Source organism: Echinops telfairi, unplaced genomic scaffold (assembly GCF_000313985.2).
Source record: "Echinops telfairi isolate 266 unplaced genomic scaffold, ASM31398v2 ScPeMD7_23;HRSCAF=83, whole genome shotgun sequence".
Lineage (NCBI taxonomy): Eukaryota > Metazoa > Chordata > Mammalia > Afrosoricida > Tenrecidae > Echinops > Echinops telfairi.
The window spans coordinates 90726189-90750010 of NW_022103920.1; the positions used below are offsets into that span (position 1 = coordinate 90726189).

At 36.9% G+C, this 23822-nt stretch overlaps 1 protein-coding gene across 1 annotated transcript in view; it reads left to right on the forward strand.

Annotated features, from left to right (window-relative positions):
* BBS9 (Bardet-Biedl syndrome 9) overlaps window positions 1–23822 on the forward strand; it is a 578043-nt gene that overhangs the window by 228826 nt on the left and 325395 nt on the right. The window contains exons 11-16 of the mRNA XM_045288670.1: window positions 2009–2190; window positions 7006–7109; window positions 10640–10693; window positions 16978–17080; window positions 18701–18805; window positions 21221–21235. Coding sequence (XP_045144605.1) covers window positions 2009–2190; window positions 7006–7109; window positions 10640–10693; window positions 16978–17080; window positions 18701–18805; window positions 21221–21235 — 563 coding nt within the window. The remainder of the gene's footprint in view (window positions 1–2008; window positions 2191–7005; window positions 7110–10639; window positions 10694–16977; window positions 17081–18700; window positions 18806–21220; window positions 21236–23822) is intronic.

Sequence of the window (23822 nt, forward strand, 5' to 3'; positions counted from 1 at the left end):
TTTTAGCCCTGTAGGTATATTGACACATGTAAGCTGGGGTTACAAAATGTGTTTGATGTTATAATTGGCTACAGGGATATTTTTTATAAAAACAAACAAACAAAAAAAGCAGCATTTTTTTTTTAACCTCTTCTGACAATGTCTCTTGTGCGGTCCGCACCCACCCATGTCCCTGAGTGATGCCCCTTGTGTAAATAGGAATGTGTAGTTATGGCAGGTGATGAAGTGGTGGGTAGTGGCCACTTCCTGGGAAGGATTGAGTAGTAATTACTCTCAAATCAGTTGAGCTGTGTGTTAAGGTTCATAATCTGATCGTTTGTAAGGACTTGGCATTGAGGAGTTTTAAAAATTCTTAGAATAAACAATAGGACTTCAAAACTGAAACCCACTCCCATAAGTCAACACTGACTCATAGTGACCCTATAGGACAGGTTAGAACTACCCTTGTGAGTTTCTGAGGGTGTAACTCTTCCTCAGTGCCGTTGAGTAAATGTTGACCCCTAGTGCCCCTATAGGACAAGGTAGAAAAGGCCCGTGAGTTTCCTAGACTGTAACTATTTACAGGCATAGGAAGCTGAGAAGTGCTGGTGGGTTTTAACTGCTGACCTTTTGGATCACAGCCCAATGCATAACCACTATGCCATCGCGACTCTTTGAATAAGACCTAGACTTCTGTTATATACGGTATCCACACTTATCTTCTTCAGATGAATAGTACCATTCCTCCCATCCCATGATCTTTTCTAGTATTTTTATTTAATCTTTACCTTTTAGAACAGAGGAGAAAGTATGGTTCTTGTTGTTTTCTAAACCAAAGGACATTAGAAAGCAAACTCCCCCAAAGCCAAACAAATGAACCTATCATGTTTCCACTCAAAATAATTGTGACATTGCTGACGTTTTTTTTTTTTTTTTCCCTTTCTTGGGAGGAAGCAATTTAAGTGTTGATCCCAACATTTTATGGCAAGTTCAGAAAAACTTGAATTTCATTTTTTTTATTTGGAGAGTTAAAATTTTCTATAAATTATAGACTGCAGCTACTTTGTAGAATAAAATGGAGACAAGAGAGCCTTAAGAGAGAAGGCATAAATGAAAGGCTGGGGAAGAAAAGAGATTATCAGGATTGAAAACGTGATCGAGAAGGAGGTGCTTAGCCAACCAGTGAACTACTTGTGTGAGTGCAGAGAAAGAGAACAAACCCGAAGGCTGCGGGAAGGCTGCAGGACGGGGAGTGTGTGTGGAGGAAGCCCTGATGAGGACCGAGAGAAGAGGGAGGGAAGGGGGACAGGGTCCGAGGCACAGTTCTCCTTTTGACTTTAAAGGACTTTCCAACTCGCCTTTGCCCTTTCACCCCCTGCATTGTCCCCAGAAAGTTCTCAGCCTGCACGCTGCTCTTCATCTAACTACCAGCCCAGACTCATCTCTTGATCCATTACAGTCTTATAAGAGTTGTTCACATACTTATTACCAGTCTGCTAAGTGTACCCGAAGTGAGGATTAAACGTCTAGTGCTTGAAACCTTTAGGGGATTACTTAGGTTCCAATACAACCTGTTGTCGAGGAGTTGATTCCAAGTTATGAGTCAGAGTAGAAATGGTTCTGTAGGGTTTTCATTAACTGATTTTTCAGAAGTAGATCACCAAGCCTTTATTTTGAAGTGTTTCAGGGTGTGTGCGTGTGTGTGTGTGTGTGTCTTGGGCCTCCAACCTTGTGGTTTCGTTTGATAACCGTTGGCACCACCGTGGAACTCCTAGGTTCCAATCAGCGATAGGTACTATAATTGCTAGGGGACCCCTCCTTCTCACTCCTGTAATGAATACTGGAAATACTTTTGTAAATATAAATTATGTTGAAACATTTGTATTGATTCTTTCAAGGGAAATGCTATATATATATATATAATTTTTTTTAATGCTGTACTAAAGCTGAGTTGAGTGAAAATATGCTTAGTGAAGACTCAATCCACCTCATTTTAAAATTACTTCTCATTTTTTCCTCTTTTGTGTAGTGATTTAAAGGGTGTAATAGTCACTCTGAGTGATGATGGCCACCTGCAGTGTTCATACCTGGGGACAGACCCGTCTCTGTTTCAAGCTCCAAAAGTTGAATCTAGAGAACTAAACTATGAGGAACTTGATATGGAATTGAAGGAACTTCAGAAAATCATCAAAGATGTTAACAAAACACAAGGTATCTTATATGTAGCTTCTTAGTATTTGATTTTCATCAGTATCCACTGCAAAATTCACATTATCTTCTTGTATGTGTAATGCTTTATATTTATACATCTGTGTCATATGTATGCACAATGTAGTAATTTTCTTCTTAGACTTAATAGACTTAATTTAAATCACATATGTAAAAACAACAGTGATGATTAGCACACAAGGTCTTGGGGCTTAATTTGTATTTGATAAAAACAAAAAACCTAATACATGTCCATCAAGTCTAATCCACTGCGTAGAAATCATATAGTTCAGAGGAGAGCTTCTCCTTTGGGTTTCCAAGACTGTAAATCTTTACCAGAACAGCCAACCTCATCTTTTTTCCAAGGAGTTGCTGGTGAGCTTGAACCACTGACCTTGTTTCTAGGAGCCCAGCAACCCATGATGCCACCGGGGTTCCTTTGTATGTGATAGCAAAAACCAAACTCACTGCTGTCAAGTGGATTCTGACTCATAGAGACCTTATATAGGACAATGTGGAACTGCCCCATGGGCTTCCAGGACTGTAACTCTTTATGGGAGTAGAAAACCTCATACCAAAGCAATGTACACATTACCATTTATTAAAAATGTAGTCATTTACAGCTCAGTGATATAATTTATGTTTGTAGTTAATTAGCCATCCAAATGGAGTGTAGCTTGCAGTGTTCTGATTTCAAGTGACTCAGAGGCTGATGATATTTTCAGTTCTTGAGTTTCGAATAACTCAATATTATCTTACTTTGGGATTCACAGGGGTATAATTTTATTGTAAATTAAGAAGAGAAACCAATCCTGCAGTTTGAATTAAACATGTGAAAAGCATTACTTTATGTTTCCTTCTCAGGGTCAGGTAAAAGTATTTTTTTAATGAGAAAAAAAAGGACTTTTACAAAAAAGAAATGTTTAAAAAAGTAGGAATAATAAAAGAAGCAGAGCATCAAAGCCCACCAAGGCAGCATAGTTGATCTCAAGCCCGACTCGGTCCCTTGACTAAATCTACATATTTCTGTCTATGTTACCAAGATCGCATTCCTCTGATCCTGAGAAATGTGCATAACGCAATTTAAAATATGATTATTAACATAAAATTAATATGCATTGGCTTCACACTTTCTTTTTTAATGTCCTACAAGTAAACTAGTGAACTTAGGGCTTGTAAGTAGTCTAATACTTAGAAATCACTGTTGTAATCACTCCCATGTTAGATGCTATTTTTGTTGCTGGGTGTCTTTCAGTCGGATCTGATTCAGAGCCACTCTGTACAATAAAACACAGCAATGGTTAAAATGGGATGCATACAATTACAACATACTGATTCCCCCCCCTTCCATTTTTGATACCAGTGTTTGTGGGATCAATGGAAACAAAACAGTGGCTACAAGAGAGTGGCGGAAAGACGGGGAGTTATTGTTTAGTGGGACTAGAGCTTCTGTTTGGCTGATGAAAAAATTCTGGAAATACATAGCAGCCATGGATATACAACAGGGTAAATGTACTTAATGCCCCTGAATCTTACCCTGAAAATGGTGAAAGTGATAAATGGATATAATGTATAATTTACTGTAATAAATTGTTTTAAAATAAAAAAGGGAAACCCCCATATAATTGGGGAAGTGTAGCAAACATATGAGAAGCATGATATTTAGAGTTCATTAAATAAAGTTCATGTGATTTTTCACTCTAGATTTTGTGCCTTGTGATTTTGCCCTTTCTGTAAACAACATGCTAACGATATTTTGATGAACTCTTAATTGTGTATGAAATGTCTCAGAAAATCGGTGACAGCTAAAAGTAATTTTTTGGTGGCCATAGTGATGTCCTTGGGTGAGAAGGTTAAAGCTGTTTTTCTAGTCATTATCTTGATCTTTATGTGTGCCTTGAAATAGCTGCTAATTAAGCTGGGGTTTTACCTACAGACTTGGGTACAGAACTCATTATTTACATAACCTCAAATTTCAGTTAACATTCAGTTAACATAGGGCATAATGTTTGGGATAACGCGGGTGGCTGTAACAGTTCAGTATTAGAAGTATTGGACGTTCACTGCCCCTTCCGTACTACAATCATTTGGTTTCATTCCTGAAAAAGAGGCAGAAAAGATTTTCAAAAAAGTAGTCTTTAAACATTTTATTTCCCAATATGGAAAATATTTCGTATTCTGAAACCAAACTAAACTCTATTTCTAAAACCTAAAATACTGAGCAAGGTGCTGGCATGGGTAGTATTTCTTGTTATTATACTCAGGGCTGCTGTGAGTCAGAAATGACTCTGAGGTACTGAACAACAAATTCTATATAACGTACAAATTGCTTAATTACAGGAGATTATGAGAAGTTCAAAGTCTACACTTTGTGATGACTTTATTACTTATTTCAATGTTACTTATTTTAGTACAGTGGCTTAGACTTGCAAAACTAGTTCACAGTTTTGTGAGTTATGTTCAGTACTTAAAAGACTTTTTTTTCCCAAAGTAAGAGTCACAGACAAATTTAAAGCCAATTTAAACATACATTTTGTTGTGCACATGGTGTACATTATCTACTGTCATAAAAGTTTTTTGAAGTTGATTTTAGGTGTCTAAGTTATATGAGGAATGTATGCTCTAAGCATGAAATTAATAGTAATAATTTCTGTATGGCTCATGTATGTGTGAAGGTTTTCATATTCTACTCATTAGCGTGAATCCTGCCGAGCAGTTTTGTTACCAGTAGTCAACATCTGCTGGTCGGCACTCAATGATGGTGTTGCCATGTGCTTTATACAGTCGGTTGTTTTCTACTTGGTTTGAATATGAAGGAATGGGTACAGTGATGAGGGAGACTCCTACCCAGTTGTGTGTTCAAGAAGAGAGAGACACAGGAATAGGACATGGAACATATAAATAAACATGGTTAGTCTATAGTGCATAGTGTTTGGGGTAATTCGGTTGGCTCTAACGGTTGAGTGTTAGAAACATTTGTGCTTGGTGACTTTGATGGAAGGAGGTGGCTTTTAGGATTATATTTGGCTGCATATAACAAAATAGCCAAATAAGGCTTAAATAAGGTAGACGTTAATTTCTTATGGAAAAGAAATATGGAAGAGGCGTTCAGAGATGGGCCATCTAGCGAGCTGCACAGTCACCCAAGACTAAAGTCCTGCTGTGGGTCATCTGATGGTCAGGATGTCCTCTGGAGGTCTTCTCTCCACATCCGTAGCTGAGTCAACCCTGTGAAGGCACTTTCCTGGAAGCCACTCCCTGACCAACTTCACGTTGGCTTCTTCATGTTGCAAAAGCAACTGGAAAAGTTCATATTAATAGCTAAGCACTTTGTTCCTCATAACAAAATGCAGGCTCTTTTCGTAAAGAGGACTTGTAGAATGATTATTGGGAGAGGAATGAGCAACCTTTGGTAGGATGGCCTGTTGGGAATTACAGGCGATCCTTCTTTTTGTGAGGCAGCCAATTTATGGTGTTATTCAAAAGCTGTCCATACTTCCCATATGTGTAGTCAGCCATCCTCATCCTGTGGGGGTTGTTTCCTCTCACAAGAACAGGATGGTCTCCGTAGGTATAGCCATTGTGTGAAGGTTTCTAAAGAAGAGAGAAAGGTCTCTTTAGTCTCTCTTTTTGTTAGGGAGGGCTAGCTTTCCCAGAATCTATCCTTCCACCTTCTACTCCCAGCTTCCCTTCTCATTTGCCAGGAGGCAGTCAGATGTGTGTCTAAAACAGTAAAGAACAGAATCACCGTGATTAGATAAATTTGGCCACTTGGGATTCCCCCTGACTTGAAGGTGAATACCTCAACCAAACGAGGGCTCTGCCAACCAAAAAGGCCCAGAGAGGCACCATTCTTGAGTAGGCAGCCATACACACCAAGACGTGTGTAAATGTCATTTATATTTCCTTTTTCGTTAGTATCCGTCACTTGTTCAGAGTATCTAATTACATGCATAAACATCTTTAAATTTTTGAAAATTCCATGCATGTATTAAAAATAATTGAAGCAGTTCTAAAAGGCTAAGTAATGAAAAATAAATTTCCCTTCAGCCCCAAATCTTAATGCTACCATTCTAAGGTTATTCTTAGCAAACATTTTTGTGTACTAGTCTACATTTTCATGAGATTTTCATGTTATTAATTTATAGTACACTATGTGGATATTAGACACATTGTCTTACATCTTTTGAAAAATTAATGGGCGTGCCTTGGCATTCTTTTTCTATCAGTGTGTAAGCTGTAAGCATTGGCAGCACTTTGAGTTATAGTTTTGGGTCATCAAACAGTATGCATATGCCATAGTTAATTTAGCCATTTCCATATTTGGCGATACATGGCCATTTAGTTTGTCTTCAGTTTTTATTTAACTTTTTAAACACAACTGGCAACCGTGTTACATTGAATTGCCTAGGCATGTTTGTGAATATTGCATACGTTTTGATAGTAGAATTGTTAGGTAACAGGATGATACGTATCTTTTATATTTTGATCGTTATCAGCAAACTATTGTCAAATGATTTGTGCTAATTTGGACTTCTATTTGTAGTGCAGGAGAGGTATTATTATCCACTCTTGATCAAACCCTGTGTCACGCCCATGTGAATCTTTTTAATGACAGTTCTCCTTTACAGTATTGCTAAGGAAAAGAATTAGCTTCAAGCTTTTAATTCTGTGCTGCATGAGATTTTTCAACTTGTGAGCAGGTCTATTTTTAAATTTACAATATGGTATATCCAAACCCTTAGAAAAAGCTATGTGGTACAGATTTTATTTCATGTTGGCATATATGTTATTTATATATGTATTTTTTGATGACAGGTGTTTGGCCCATAACTGAGAGAGAAGACGACCTGACAGTGTCTGCCGTGGTTTCACCCACTTTGGATTCCGTGTCTGCAGTTGTCTTTGGAGCTCTTACTGAGGTACATGATAGTGGTGGGCGCTGATGAACGGGGGCCAAACAATCAGTGTAAATTCTGGACCTCCTAATAGAAAACTTCTGGGTGGGTAAGATATTTCAGGATTTATTATTTTCTAGATAAAAGCATTTCTAGCCTCTTAACATCTCTCAGGCGACCCTTAGAGAGGATTTCTGTTTATAAATGGGTCAGAAAGAGAGGAAGAGGGAGCAGAAGCAGAAGAGATTCTTGCTTTCTTCTGATTCTATTTTGTGCTAATAATTTTAAAATATTTAAATTTTATTTCCTAAGTATTGAGCTAATTCTAATCTAGATGAATAATTCTGGCTTCATGAGTTTTTCCTCATGATTCCTTGACAGATATTTATGTACCACCTAATACAAGGAAAGATAAATTAGTCTTTAATACATTGTTAGGTAGTGGAGGAGGGGATTAGTTTAAGAGTGGACAACTGGTCCAGCAACTATTTGGCTCTCTCTTGGGGAGCCCAGTACAAGTTACTTAAGTTTCTAAGTATCAATATTCTCTTCAGTAAACTGGACATCATACTAGAATCTACTTTGATGGAATTGTTAGGATAATCATAACACATTTTAATCTTCATCATCATTATCATCATCATCATCAGCAGCAGCAGCGTCACCACCCACATCTCACCACTTGTCCTATTTCCTGTCAAATCCTCTGTTCCCTGTCACATAGTGGACACTCAATATATATTTATTCCAAGAATGAATGAATAAACTGAGAAACAAGAGGAATGAAAGGGGGACAGTTCTTGGTTATATTACCTCATGCCCTTGTTTATTTTTCTTTAACTACTTATTTGGGTACTCTTTTGTTATATTTCATTCTTACAATTTTTAAAAATTTATTTTTTTAGTTTATTTGATTAATTTATTTTTTAAGCGTTTTATTAGGGGCTCATACAACTCTTATCACAATCCATGCATACATCAATTGTGTAAAGCATATTTGTACATTCATTGCCCTCATCATTCTCAAAACATTTGCTCTCCACTTAAGCCCCTGGCATCAGGTCCTCTTTTTCCCCTCCCTTATGAGCCCTTGATAATTTATAAATTATTATTTTATCATATCAGAAGCAACAAAGCCCACATGGAAGAAGCACACCAGCCTATGCGATCACAAGGTGTCGAAGGGATCAGGTATCAGGCATCATCAGAACAAAAAATCTTACCATAGTGAATGATGGGGGGAGTGTGGACTGGAGACCCAAAGCCCATTTGTAGGCCACTGAACATCCCCTTGCAGAGGGATCTTGGGGAGGAGACGAGCCAGTCAGGGTGCTATGTAGCAACGATGAAAAATACAACTTTGCTCTAGTTCCTAAATGCTTCCTCTGCCCCCCACTATCATGATCCGAATTCTACCTTGCAAGTCTGGCTAGACCAGGGGGTATACACGGAACTGGAAACACAGGGAATCCAGGGCGGATGATCCCTTCAGGACCAGTGGTGTGAGTGGCGATACTGGGAGGGTAGAGGGAGAGTGGGTTGGAAAGGGGGAACCAATTACAAGGATCTACATGTGACCTCTTCCCTGGGGGACGGACAACAGAAAAGTGGGTGAAAGGAGACGTCATTCTTACAATTTGGGAAAAAATTATTGTTTATCTGTATGTCTACCAAAATTTGATTACTTTAGGCAATGGGATTGAATTCACTGGTTTTGCTATATTTGGAATTCATATCATATAATTTTGTCTGGGAAATGACCTCAATATTTGGCATCAGAGCATAATATAATAAGTGGTTGCCATGAGTATTTTAAAGATTAATCTTAATAGAAACAGCCAACCTGAGTTGTGATAAAAATCACGTTACCATTGCCATAGCATAGTAAATTGGGCGCACTGAAAAAAAACCCACCTCTATATGAAAGAAACATTCACCCAGCGGAGTCATATAGTAGAAGCACTGTTTTAAACATTGGCCATTCAGCACACACCATTTCTCACTCTACCTGAAGGGTGTAGCCTGAGTGGAACATTTTTTGCTTAGTTAGCTGACAAATGTACACACATTTTTTTTTGCCTGGGGAATGATTATTTTTTTCCTTTGGGCAACTTATATAATTCTTTCTGGGTTCTCTTAATCATACGCTGTTTGGAATGAGGAGTTCATTTTCTGTTGTTTTTTTTTTTAGAAACATTTCATCTTTGTAGGAAAGGACTATGCAGTAGCATTATACTTTAATGTATATTTCCCTTCTGGTAACCCATAGTGCTATTTCCTCTCAACCAGGTGTCTATTTCCAACTTCATTTTCCCTGCCTTACTATTTTTCCTAAGCTATTTCTTGAGAGTATCATTTTCATCCCATTGGAAAACATTAACTCTATGATTTATGTGTCTAAGGTGCTATGGTATCTTCGTAGGGCCATTTCTCTCTGGCTATAATTTTATGTTCCCAGAGGACTGCTGTTCTTGAAGTATCTAGGTGTTGAGACATGGGTTGAGAAGAGCAGGAAACAAGAGATGCTGGTTTCTCCTCTTGATGTGTGTGGATGGCTAAATGTAAACTATTTCCTGGATTTTAGATAATGTTCAAACATAAAGCCTGGCTTAATATGTTATTTTGAATAATTATTATGAAAGCTCATATCTCAAAAAGAGAGAATATAATTTATATTAGGGTGAAGTCTTTTATAGAGGAAACAAGAATTGCTATCTGATCTCCCTCGTTGAGGTGCTGGATCAGAGTTCACATACTGTTGCCTGTGGAGTTATAAAAAAATACGAATCTCTCCGCTCTTATTTCTGGCAAGACTCATTACGTCATAGTGATCCTTATTGTTTCTAAGTGGCTGAAGTTTTTCTTAGTTAAAAAAAAAAAGAAACGATTAATTTAAAGCACAATGGATCAGATTCACAGATTTGATAGAGACTTTGTGGAAATTCATATGAGCATTATTAGAAAATGTTACTTCTTGGTCTTAGCCTATTCTAGAGTGGAGATTTTTCAAACTCACTCTTCCCAAGCTGATTGTCAGAGGAGCTTACCGAGTTAGTTTATGATATGCACTAGTAAACTTTCTCTCTCTCTCTCACTTGAATTGTATTTTCTAAGTGTGGACGTACACATTCTCTGTACCATACGTTACGTGTCATCCATCAGAATAACACTTACCTTTGTAAAGTTGAAAATACAAGGGCCCAAAAGAATGGGTGCCCTTCCTCTATGCAATATAAAGAGCAAGTTAATAGGAATAATGAGTTTCAACATTTAAGTAACTTTGGAAATAGATGAGTTTCATAAAATATGTGAACTTGGCTTTCCTTTTTAGGGGGTGGCTGTTTTTAATATTAGCTCATCACTTTCCTGATGAAGGTATCCAAAAAAAGTCATATTGAGTCTTTCAGTCTGTCATCACAGTGATAAATCCTTTTCAAGTTAAGTTTTCCTATTTTTTGGTGGGAAGTATGTATCGTACCTGTTGTGTTCACTCACTGATGTGTAATATTGGCTTACTCTTTCCTGTCCTCTCTTCTCGGTTCTGGTGTTCACAGCAAGCCTCTGATGTTGAAGTGGGAACTGACCTTGTCCCTTCAGTCACAGTGAAGGTATTGTACCACGGCTTCAGACTGTAATGTACAAACACTATTATATGTTTCATCACATCTGCACTATGATCACCTGCTAAGTAGCTTATGGAAATGCAAAATAAGCCCTTGAAAACTCTGTTTGGCTTATCCCTGGATAGTGAATAGATAATATTCTCTATTTAGACATAATTACTATATGTCTAAAACTGATAACTGTGTTTATAGCAATATGGATACAAGGTAAGCATTTATTAGAAATTATTTATACCCTTATTTAAATGCTTAGCATAAGCAAAGGGATTTTTTCCCCTAGAAATATGATTAAGGTTTTAAATGTGCTAAAGGAATTGTGTGCTTGGTATTCATAATAAAAAAGTTAACTGCCGTATTGTGAATCATATGTAAAGTTATATTGAAGATCATATGGCTGCTAGTAATATCTTCTATCTAGATGAGTATATGTTTGTTTGAGAAGAACCCCTGGTCTTCTGTGTGCCATAACATTAGCTTTACATGGATATATTTATAGCAAGGAAGTATTAAATGAAGAAGCCACAAAGTAGAGTAGTAACAAATTGATAGCCCTGGAATAATAGAATTTGAGGGATGTGGTTTGGGTTAAGATTTTTGGTCCTGTCATTGTAGAATTTTAGAACTAGAACTCAAATGTAGAACCCTCTTAAGCCATTTAGATTCAAGTGTGGTAATCAGTCAGCACATTATTAAGATGAAAATAGTTATCACTGCCCAGACCTTGGAAGCCAGGGAACGTTGTGGACTTTGGCGATTCACTTAGTCAAAACTTGGACAGGGCTTTATATTTTCTTAGATTATGGGTTGCTATCCTTGGAGGAGGTTGACAGGGAACCAGACTTTACCAATTGTGTTCGCTTACACTGGATCCAGCGGGTGGCCTAAGTGTGGAGATCTTTGGTAGAAGTTGAAGGGAGCCCAATCTTATAACAGTTTCCTCAGCTAATTTTTTTGGATTCTGGCCACTGGAAACAAGGGTGGTCTTTCCCCAGTTCCCCTTCCCCTATCCAATCAAAGCCTCTATCTCATTAATACTTCTGGGTCTGGAAAAGCATTCGTGGCAAGAAATCACACACTTGGGGGTTGGGGAGCAGAAAAATACCTGCAGAGTTCCAGGAATGATCTATAGAATGTTGTGTAGGGAAACATCTTTCATATCTAATTATATTGTTCAGACACAGACATGCAACGGTGCCGAACGAAGTTCCCTGTTAATTGAAAAACGAAATCTTGCATCTAACCAGATAATTAAGCTTATGCTAATTTTTCTTCCTAACCAGTTATTTGCTACAAATAACTCCTATCGCTCCTGTACCATTCTAAGGCTTCCCTATGGAATAGCCACCTCAGAAGGGTGTCCTGATCCTCCTGGAAAATGCTCCTCAATGAGTGGAATCAGCTACATTTAAAAATGACCGAGGCCCGTTTCTGTTTCTCATTGCCGTTTTAATGCACCAGAAAGAATCCGACGCACAAGAGTTGCACAAAACTCGGCTGGACTTACCCAGCAGACACAATGACTTCCTGATTCCATCTGACAGTTCTTATACAAATTTCAGCTATAAATCTCTCCTTATGGCCTTTTATAACAACAACGGCCAAGATATATAACCCTGCAAGTTTCCATCATAATAAATCCTGTTAATTGAGAGAAGTTTTCCATCCGTTCCCAGTGAATGAAGATGTGGCTACCTTGAGCACGAGGCGAGACCATCAATTCCAGGCAGCGAGGCAGAGTGCTTGTTCCTACCTGGCCTTTGGAGGCATGTTTATTTATCTAGCATAAAACTCAAGATTATGTTTCCTAAGGATCACATTTCATTTTGTGAGAAGCGGAAAATCGCATGGAAAATTCTCGTGTTAACGTTTATATTTTCCCCTTAATATTCTATAATTATTTTTTCTTTTAAAATATGACTTTTATAATCTAGCCAAGTCTTTACCTCTTTTCTTGGCTTCAACACAACTATTCTTTGTTACTGTAGTTATTTTTATCACATACCTCCTTGATTCACGTTTTCAAAAGGCCTAGCCCATTGTCGGGACTCAACGAATCTGTGTATGAGAGAGATCACGATCGTGCCTCTAATCCAAATCCAGAGCGTTCTTATTTGAAACAATGTCGGGCTGTGTCTTTGCTGTCTGGGAGGACACTGTGATGCCTGGCAGTGTCAGAATGCCAGCTCTTCCACAAACAGCATCTTACTAACTTAAAGCTTTTTCACTTGCACTTTGAAAACTAAGCCTTGTCACATGAACCTAGTCACAGTTTTTAGCTCTATGGTCTTGGGCATGTTACTGAGTTTTCCTGAACCTCTATTTCTTTTATTTAATTATTTTATTAGGGGCTCATACAACTCATCACAATCCATACATACATCAATTGTATAAAGCACATTTGTACATTCATTGCCCTCATCATTCTCAAAACATTTGCTCTCCACTTAAGCCCCCGGCATCAGGTCTTCATTTTTTCCCCTCCCTCCTCACTCCCCCCTCCCTCATGAGCCCTTGACAATTTATAAATTATTATTTTGTCATATCTTGCCCAGTCCGACGTCTCCCTTCACCCACTTTTCTGTTGTCCGTCCCCCGAACCTCTATTTCTTAAACTGTAAAATGGGAGACCCTTTTTTTCTCCTTCAGTTGCAGTGTTAGTTTTAGATTTAACTTTAGTGGAGTTAAATATATGGACTTGGGAGTCCTACAAACTACAGGTAAATCCTAATTCTTTTTTTTTTGGCCAAGGGTGGCCTTGGGCAAATTACATAGCCTCTCCTAGTCCTTGTTTTCTCTTCTGTAAAACAATGTAGATGGTAGTACCTGTTTACAGTATTTTGACGATGAAATAAGAGAATGTACATGAACCCTTTATTAGAATGGATATATATATATATATCTACATTTCATGGTTTTTAGCATTAATATTACCAATTGTCATTTAAAAATATATGACTACTTTGTTGTTGTTGTTGTAGGATCCCTGGTGGTGTCGTGGTTATGCATTGCGTTGCTAACTGCAAGGCCAGCAGTTCAAAACCACTAGTCCTTCCTGAAAGATGGAGCTTTCTACTCAAGAGAGAGTTACAGTCTCAGAAACCCACAGGGGCAGTTCTACCCTGTTCTCTAGGGTGGTATGAGTCACCTTCGACTTGATGGCAATGAGTTCGGTTTTGAGTTTGCTGTTGAGGTTTGGTGCTGTCCATTCATTCACTTTGGACTCAGAACGACCGTCTGTAGCACAGACTTAACCACTGCCCCGTCCTGTGCTGTCCTCAGAATTGTTCTGTTTGAGCCCATTGTTAACAACCGCACGAGAGTCCATCTCATTTAGGATCTTCCTCGTGTTCACTGACCTTCAGCTTTCACTCGCTCAATTGCCTGTTTCCAGAGACTGTTCTCTTCTGACTGCTTGCTCACTCACTGACTGACAACTCGCTCAGTGCTGTGGAGTTGATTCTATAGGATAAATTAGAACTACCCCTGTGGGTTTGGGAGGATGTAAATATTCACAAGAGCAGACAGCCTCAATTTGTGCTCAGTTTTTCTTGTGGCTTTGAACTGCTGACCTTTTGACTAAGCAGTTCAGTAAGTAACCCAGTAAGTCACGGGACTACTTTTCTGAGACTAGCATTATGTTGTTAGCAACAAAATGTTGAAATTGTGCCTTGTTTCCTTATGGCCTAGGTATTTGAAAGCAAATTGCACAATGTGCATAGCTTTTCTTCCCATAAGTACCATCAAGGTTTTAGTAAAAATGTAGCATCTCAGCTATAATGGTCAGAATTTGTTAAGGAAACCGTGTTGAATATCCATTTCCCATGTATTCCCAGTGTTTGCAAAGTGAGAAATTGAGGCCCAGTTCTTCATTTGTTGTGCTTATGCTCATTATCTGCATAAATAGTTGTCTTTATATGGTTGTCCTATTGATTTATTTTTAAATTTTGAACAGAATACTCACATCGCTTAAAATATAAGACATATTGAATCTAATTCTATATATAATTAAGGAATAAAGTGTGCCTTTTACACAAAGGGGAAAAAAACCTGCCTTTATAGAAATAAGTATGTCCTTGCAAGGGCAAATATTTTGTCAGCTAATAATGAAATATCTATTATATTCACTGCCATCCAGTACAATTTCAACTCACACTAGAATCTTGTATATTAGACTGGAGTATTTCTTAGCAAGACACCCCATGGAAGGATAGTTCTCAGCTCTTGTCCATAGAAGGCAAATAGAAAATTAAACCCAATTAAAAAATATCAGTGCCTATGTCTACCCCAGAGATTCTGATTTGGTTGCTCTAGCAACCCTTTGCTGGCAGGAGATGGTGAAAAATCTTCACCAACTCTATGGGGTGAAGTTATCCAATAGAGGCATTTTAAAGACCTGAAACCGTAGGAAAGTTGGATCTTTAAGCCTTTGCATTGGCAACCTGAAAATGACACCCTTAGCATTGTGGCTCAGTAAAGATCGTTGGGCATTATGCTTTCTGCTGACATGCCGATTGGGGGAGTGGGGCTCGGGTAAGAGACGTCCTGGTCCTTTCTACTCAGACCTTCCCCTTCTCCCAGGCAGATCACCAACCCAGAGTTCTTAGCTGTTGATTCTTATTGGGATGGGAGGGCATTCTTGTGTCACCATGCAAGAGCAGTAGTTTGAAAATGTAACCAGCTTGGAAATGCAACAGTCAGTATTAGCATTAACATTTTGTTATGTGGTTAATTATTTTGAAGTAGTTCCTAGAATTAGCTGTCATGTAATTTTGTCTTACCCATAAAAAAATGCACTGTTTTATATTTATCTAAATATAAATACACCAAAATACATCATTGTTAAAAAACAACAACAAGAACTTGAGAGAATAGTTAACTTGTACAAAAGGATAGTGGAAAACATTAATAATTTGTTATAATGCTGTAATAATAGGTGAGAAGAAGAGTGAACATACATATAATCTTTCATGTAGTTATACAGCAGCCATGAGGGCAGATGACATGTTTTGTTTGATAGAACAGCTTTATTGAAATAATTCACCTATCGTACAATATAATTCACTCAATTAAAGTATACAATTTAATGCTTTTCAGTATACTCACAGACTGTGTAGCCATCAGTATAATCTAATTTGAGACCATTTTCATACCCCTTAATGAAATCCATAGCCATGAGTTGCCACTTCCTATTCCATCCCTCACATGCTCCCCTTTCAGGCTGAAGCAGCTACTAATCTACTTTCTGTCTCTATGAAAACCTACCACCGGCTCAATTCTGAATCAAGGCACCTCCATATAGGGTTTCTGAAACTTTTCAATCTTGACAGGAGCAGACAACCTCATCCTTTTCCATCGGCGTGGCTGCTGGATGTGAACCGCCAGTTTTTTGGTTAGCAGCCCAGCACTTACCAGTTAGCACCACCAGTCTCCTTCGGACTGCTCCAAGGGGGAATGATGAGACTTTCGACTTCCATAAAGATTGAGTCTTCTTTTAAATAATGTTTTTAAGGTTCATTCAAGTTGTAACATGTATCAGTACCCCATTTCTTTTGTTGCTTAATAATGTGAAATGGCTTCAAAAAGTTTGTGGAAAATGGGCTTAAAATATAATAGGATTTTTTTTGATGAGCTTTGAGGTGCCCATTCATTTTGTAGGGATACAATATATTTTGTTTCAGCGGTGGACATCTGGGTTATTTGCATATTATGAATGATGCTACTGTGAACATTTGCATACAAGTTTTTGTGTGGAGATTTTTTTTTCCTCTTGGCCATATACCTAGGAGTGGAGAGGAGTTTTGGGGTCATGTGGTAAATTTATGTTTAACTGTTTAAGAAACTGACAAACGATTTTCCTCAGTGAATGTCCCATTTTAAATTTCCCACCCACAATGTATGGGTCTTCTAGTTTGAATGATCAGTTATTTATACTTGTTATTGTCTGCCCTTTTGATGATAGCCACCCTACTGCAGTGATGTCTTATTGTGGTTGTAATTTACATTTCCATAAAGCCTAATGATAATAAGCATAATTTTATGTGCTTATTGGTTATTTGCATATCTTGTTTGTAGAAATGTTTATTCAACTTCTTAGCCCATTTTTAGCTGATTAGAATTTTTTTTTAATCTACTACTTACGTTTCATGTTTTGTGACTACGTATTTTTGTCCTGGTGATTTTTTAAAATTATATGCCAGTGATTTTAGCTGTGATATTAACAACTTGGATAAAGTTTCATTTTCTATTAATTACAATTTCTGTTTCCTTAGGTAACACTGCAGAGTAGACTGGCATTGCAGAAAGCTAAATTATCAGTTTATGTGCAACCACCATTAGTAGTGACGTGCAGTCAGTTTACCTTTGAATCGATGGGTAAGGTCATCATTTTGGCTTAAAGTTTATTATGGTCTGGGCTTAAAATTTTTATTTATTTTTCATTGTTAATCTGGGTGATTTTTTGGTCTGTATTTCCTGTCTGAATAGTGAGACCCAGAGTTTCCCAAAGTCAAAGACTGTGTTATGTTTTGCTTGCATTTTCTCACCAAGTATGAGCATTCATTCAATCCATAACTGTTGAGTTTAATTCGTTAACCAAGAGTATATGCTTCCCATAAATAGTTAGATCTATAATTAATACAAGACTATAATTTGAATGGCTTTCTTTTTTTGGTTTGTCTTCATTGACTTGCTTAATGAATCAGTGAGGGTTTGAGAAAAGATTGGCTTTGGTATCTGGACAGTTATGGCTCTGACTCTAATTCGATGTGTAACCTTGGACAAGCTACTTACGAATTCCCTACTATTCACTGGAGCCCTCCGGTTTTTTCCTACTATGCAAAAAGGGTGTTTTAAGGACTCAGTTAGATAATGATTCTATTTAATGTATCTATAAAAATGCCTAAAATAGTAAACACTTCATAAATAGCAACTTTTAGTAAAATATCTTTGTACAGACTCCCTTACCTCCACCCCTTAACTCAGTTCTTGTTAAAATGGTCTCCGAATTACCATATACACTCGAGTATAAGCCCACCCAGATATCAGCCGAGGCACCCAATTTTACCACAAAACTGTATAAAAGATGTGCTGAAAAACTTGGCTTATACACGAGTACATACGGTTTGTTGAGTCTTTTTCTGTTGTCTTAGGAGTACTATTTTTTATTCATGAAGTTTAGGCCTTCCTTCTCATTTTGTCTTGTTAGATGAATGTCCTGTATTTTTTCTAAGTTGATAGAATATTACACTTGCTTAAAAAAAACCACTGCCATATACTTAGGGAAGAAACAACAAGAGTTGACTAAAATTTGTAAGCAAAAAACTGATTAATCACAAAACATACAATATCAATAGTAGATTAATATGTTCTACCCTGCTAAAAATAGACTCAGGAATTAAAAAAAATTTCTCTAAATGGGCAGTCAATAAATACTCATTGAATGAGTATTTAGCTTTGTAGGTGACTCCCTACCATTGATCATGATAATGTTGAGTGTATTTTTTTAAAAAAACCTCAACAATCCAAATTTCTGGTTAGAAATAACTCATGGATCTTCAATTCAGGTTGAAGGCTGTTACTTTACTAGAGAAGGCCAGTCATCATTTGCTAAATCAGCAGAGCTAAATCCAAATCCAGCACCTACCCTTCAGTTTCCCTTGCAGTCTCTTTTCCTCCACTTGCTAGAGCAATCTTCTCCTCAAATCGACTTGCCCTCTTGTGTTCCTGCTTCTCAGCTCATGCTGCCTGTTCATCTGAGTAAAGAAAGCAGAACAGAAGAGTTGTGAGGCACCCTTTCAGTGCCCAGCTCTGATATTAACTCTGTGATGTTGGACTATAGTCCAGCTTCCACATGTGTAAAAAATGGGAGCCACATTAGGAGTACCTGCCCCATGGGAGACAGTATCTGACATGCAACGAATGCTTCGCAGATTTTAACTGTTGCTAATGGCAGTCAAAGTTATTTAACTTTGATGACTCTGACATTGCTTACAGCACCAGAGATGACTAGAACAGCATCCTTTTCTGTCTATCTGAAAGGAAGTTATATGCCATCTGACTTGGAAGGAAATGTTGTTGTTTCATATTCAAGACCAACAGGTAAGTATACAGTTGTTTGTGAATTTACAAGTCTAATCAACCATTTGATTAGAGGTTGAAATTATTGGAGGTTTGAGTTAAATGCTCAAGTGCTTAAGATGAAAAGGCACAGCAGAAAACGTTATTAAATTTTTAAAATGTTCTTTCTAGTTTTAAATAAAATTGCATGCCCACGTCATGGCTATGTGTTATGAGCATTTTGCTGTGTCTCTTCAACTGATTTTCATATATTGTAATATTTGATTCTATTTTTACAAGGTGTAGCACATTTAATTCCCTCTAGAAGACTGACATCTAGTGAGATTTAATTGACTTGGATTGAAAAAAAAAAAGGGCCAGTCTGAATTAGTGAAAAACCATGATGACAATTTAGGTATTCAAAGTTTCAGAGATGGTTTCAATGATTAAACTCTTTAGAATCTTAAATGCTAAAATATACAAGAATAGATATTTAAGATATATAAAATTTGGCCTGCTTTTCTTAAATATACTTTTTTTTAGATTATATAGTTATTTTTAGTGCATTGGAGATTTGACTATTGCAGACCTCAACTTTCTTGAATCTAATTTTATAGTTCTATAGAGTGAAACTAAACTGATAATAAGTTGATTGTTTAAAAAATAAGAGTAATTAGTCATTGCTTTAAAAAGTTTACACATCTTAATGTACTGATAACTGATAACATATTTCAGCAAATTTGTATTTGTATTTTTAAAATATTCCTGTAGTTTCCTTAGTTTTAAAAATCTCTGAGTATCCTATTCTTTGTCTTATTCTCCATATATGCCTACTTTGCTTGTATGACATTTTAAATTGTTAAAAGGATGTTTTCTTTGTGTAAGTAAATTTTCTGACAATCATATATGTTCTAGGTCAGTGGTTCTCAACCTTCCTAATGCCACAACCCTTTAATACAGTTCCTCATGTTGTGGTGACCCCCAACCATAAGATTATCTCGTTGCTACTTCATAACTATAATTTTGCTACTGTTTTGAATCGGGTGACCCCTGTGAAAGGGTCATTTGACCCTCAAAGGGGTCGCGGCTCACCGGTTGAGAACCGCTGCTCTAAGTGAGTTTACAACTTGTACATGCTTTGAAAAAGTCTATTATTTCTGCTTTGTGAAATATTTTGCTTTAAATAGAAGGGAAAAGAAATGAGCCAGAAGTAGCCACTGTATTTTCAAAACTGTGGGTTCTATAAATATTATTATGTATAATTATCTTGGATAAAGCTGGCTTCATAAAAAGTACTTATTTACCATAAAGCATTGAGGAATGGTAGATACTTGGGTTCAATAATTCTGAAATGAACATTGCTATTTTTAATGTTATTTTCACTTGGATTTGTGAGATAAAAAGTTTAAAATATTGACTAAAATATTCACATAATTTGTTATTAATGGGACATTTTATCATTATAGCTATTACTATACCTTTTGCCTCTGCTACAATACCAATATGTAGTTGTATCTTGTCCCAATGTCTTAATTTGACTATTTTATTTCCCTTTAAGGAAAAGCAGTGATACTGGTTGAAAACAATTTTAAAATAGAGAAATGGGTAACAGAAAGTGAACAAAAGCTTAAAAAGACATTAAAGAGCTATTAAACCCATCTGTGAATTTATGGTTACAGAGATCTTACTTGGATGTTATACTTTTCTGTAGACAGAATTTAAAAGATTATGAGGCAGTGCCAAACCAGCACATGGTAGGCATTCATTGGTTCAAAGTAAACTAAAGGTAAAATAATTGTCTGTAAAGTTAAAGAACACTAAGATAGAGAGAAAAAAAAGATTATCCCATAGTAACATTTGCATAAATTTTAAGACTTTAAACAAGAATATCTGGGAATGCTAATATTCTATAATTTCACCTTTTACTCAAATTATTTTCTAGTTGTTTTTTAGCCAATTCATTTAGTGCTTTATTGTCATTAGCATATGAGTCTGATTTTTGCTTATCCACTACTATCAAACCGATTCTGACACCTGGCGAACCTGTACAGGTTTCTGAAAATGTAAACTTTCCTCCACAGAATGGTTGGCAGATCAAAACTGCCCAGGGCCCAACCCACATTACTATTAGGGCTTCTTGCGGCTAAGCTAGGTCAAATGACCTTTTTCTCTCTTGTTACATTTAACTCGAGTAACACACTATTATGAAAGGGATCTTCTGAAAATGGGTACGTAAATATATCGATAGATTTTATTTCCATGTTACTTTTAAATTGTGAATTGGGTTAACTTGTGTTTGATCCAGGTAGCATTTAAATAATTAATTCATGTGTTCTTGAAAAATGTAATCTATATTTGAAAATAGATATGTTAAATCGTGTTGTAACTTCATCACAGATCATTTATTGTCTTGCATTCTCTCTCCCTTACCCACTTTGCTTCGTTTATGATGGATAGATCGAAATCCTGATGGTAAGTGAAAAGATAATGTAGAAAAAAAAAAGAATGTTGATACAAGGAAAATTTTATCAGAAAATTGAATTGATATCGTACTGTGAATAAACGGTTTCTAATGTACTGTTGTTTTATCTATAAAACTTTTTTTAGGATGTTACAATATCTTGACCCTGTTACGCAAAGAGTGATAGATTTTTTTTCTACACATGTTTTTTCTAATACATGTTTCAGTATTAGTTTGCTCAGAGTCAGGGGACAAAGTGAAGCTAGGAATCAGAACGGAATGACTTGCAAAAAGCCAAAGGTGCCATTGAGAACATATTCTGTCATTCATTGTATGCTATCTTTCCTAACTTTACTTCAAAGATGAAACGCCAAACTTTAGGTCAATGCTAACTCATAGAGACCCGCTACCACTGTGGGAGTAGAAAACCCCGTCTTTGCAGCGTAGCTGGTGGTTTTGAACTGCTAACCCTGCAGTTAGCAGCTGAACACATAAACAGTATTACTTAAGATCAATTAAAAAAAGGCCGTTGAATTCTACATAGTTTGTTTTCTACATTCCCTAACAAATACACCTCTCTCTGATAAGAATGCTCCATACATTTCCTCTCTGGGCGCATTCCTTTTATTTTATTCCTTTTATTTTGTCATTGAACTAACCTCAGTCAGTTTTGTTACTCATTGTGTGTGTCCTATTCTCTTTGTTTACTTCTCTGTCATAATACTTATCACAATAGGAATTTCATCCGGTTTGTCCCATCGGCTCACCAAGGTGATTTTAAGCTCTTGAACTGAAGGGATCAAACACTATCTATAAATGTGCAGTGACCAGTTCACTGTCAGGGTATACAGCTTCCTAGCTGCTGGTGAGTTGATCCCAACTCATGGGGTCTTCTAATGTCAGAGTCGACCTGTGCTCCCTAGGGTTCTCAATGGGTGATAGTTTAGAAATGAACTCACACACCTTCCCCTAAGGTACCTCTGCGTGGGCTTGAACCCCCAACTTTGTGATTAGCAGGCAAACCCATTAATCATGTGTATCTGCCAGGAATTTGGGTACAAAGCAACTCTTCAAAGAGCATCTCTTTGATTCCCGGCCTCTAGACACAGAATAAAGTAGCCCTGGTGGCACAGCCGTTACAGCACTCAGCGGCTGACTGAAAAGTTGGTTGGCTGCTTGAGACCGCACTGGGGCTCTGAGGAAGAAAAGACTTGTGATCTGCTAAGACTGCAGCGTAGGAAACTTCATGGCAGATTTACTCTGTCAAGTAGGGTCTCTGTCAGTCACAGTGAACTCACCAACAGGGGGGGTTGTATTTTTTTTGACACATAGACTCATGGGAAAAAATAATGTGTTGGGTTTATTTTGGTCTGGTTATGAGCTATTTGAAAATAAATTTAGATGACAGCATTAGCTAATAAAAATGAAATAAAAAGTAAAATGCCTTAAAAGCTATGGCAGTGTTTATTCACATTAATTCAGTGATTTCAGCAATGTGAGATACACAGTATGTATCATCTTGATTTCTGGGAGGTAAAAATGCATTCAGATGAGAATTAGTTATATAGAAGTACACATCTAACTTCATAACACGCTTGTCAAATTTGAAGTTGGGACATTAAAAATAACCTGGTGTTAATAATTAATACTGTCATGGACTTAATAAGATTTTGGACATTTTATAAAGTACCATATTATCACTTAAATGATTTGTTTAAACATTTTGAAAAAATCACAACTGCACGGAATTTTAGTATTCCAATTAAAGGCTAAAGCTGGTCTTAATAATGACTTATTATCTATTTTAAAATTTTAATCAAGCTTTTGGGAGTAGAGTTGAATAATCCACCTCACCTAGTAGGCAAGAAAATAATTTGTTGCCACTTAGGTCCAACATACACACAAGGCTTCATATTTCAAAGACTGATCCATTTTCTTGGCCTGACTGTTCAGGCTGTATTGCAGATAAGTAGTTCTGCTTTTACGTGTGGAAAAAGAGAAGCAAACGAGGTTTTATGTTGTCTCATAAGAGTTAGTCTCCATTATTTCTGCATTAAAGTTACATGACATGGGTGGTGTAAAACACGCGTGCAGATGAAGCACAGTACGTTGCCAGACATAACAGGAAGGGATCAAGGAAGTTCTGGCTACCAGACATTGCTACTGCTTTGGGGTTCCTTGTTTTCAATAAGAAATGACGCTAGCAGACCCCTGCACAGGTTCTAAAGGCATTATATAGAGGTGTAATATATAGGTATAGTGATTCCACTCTAATATACGTTTACTTTCTCTCCTTTTTTAAAACACACGTTTTGGCTTTTCACTTGACAGGGATACTGACCTCCTGGGTGTGCCAGGTGTCACTAGTAATCTCTTCTCGGAAAAATTGTTTTGCCAGGAGTGATTTTGATGTGAGTTTTCTAAGTGTTGAAGAATCTTTTTTTTTTTTTTTCAATTTTCTTTTTTTTAACTTTTTTTAATTTATTTTTTAATTAAAAAAAATTTTTTTTAACATTTTATTAGGGGCTCATACAACTGTTATCCCAATCCATACACACATCAATTGTGTAAAGCGCATTTGTACATCGTTTCTCAAAA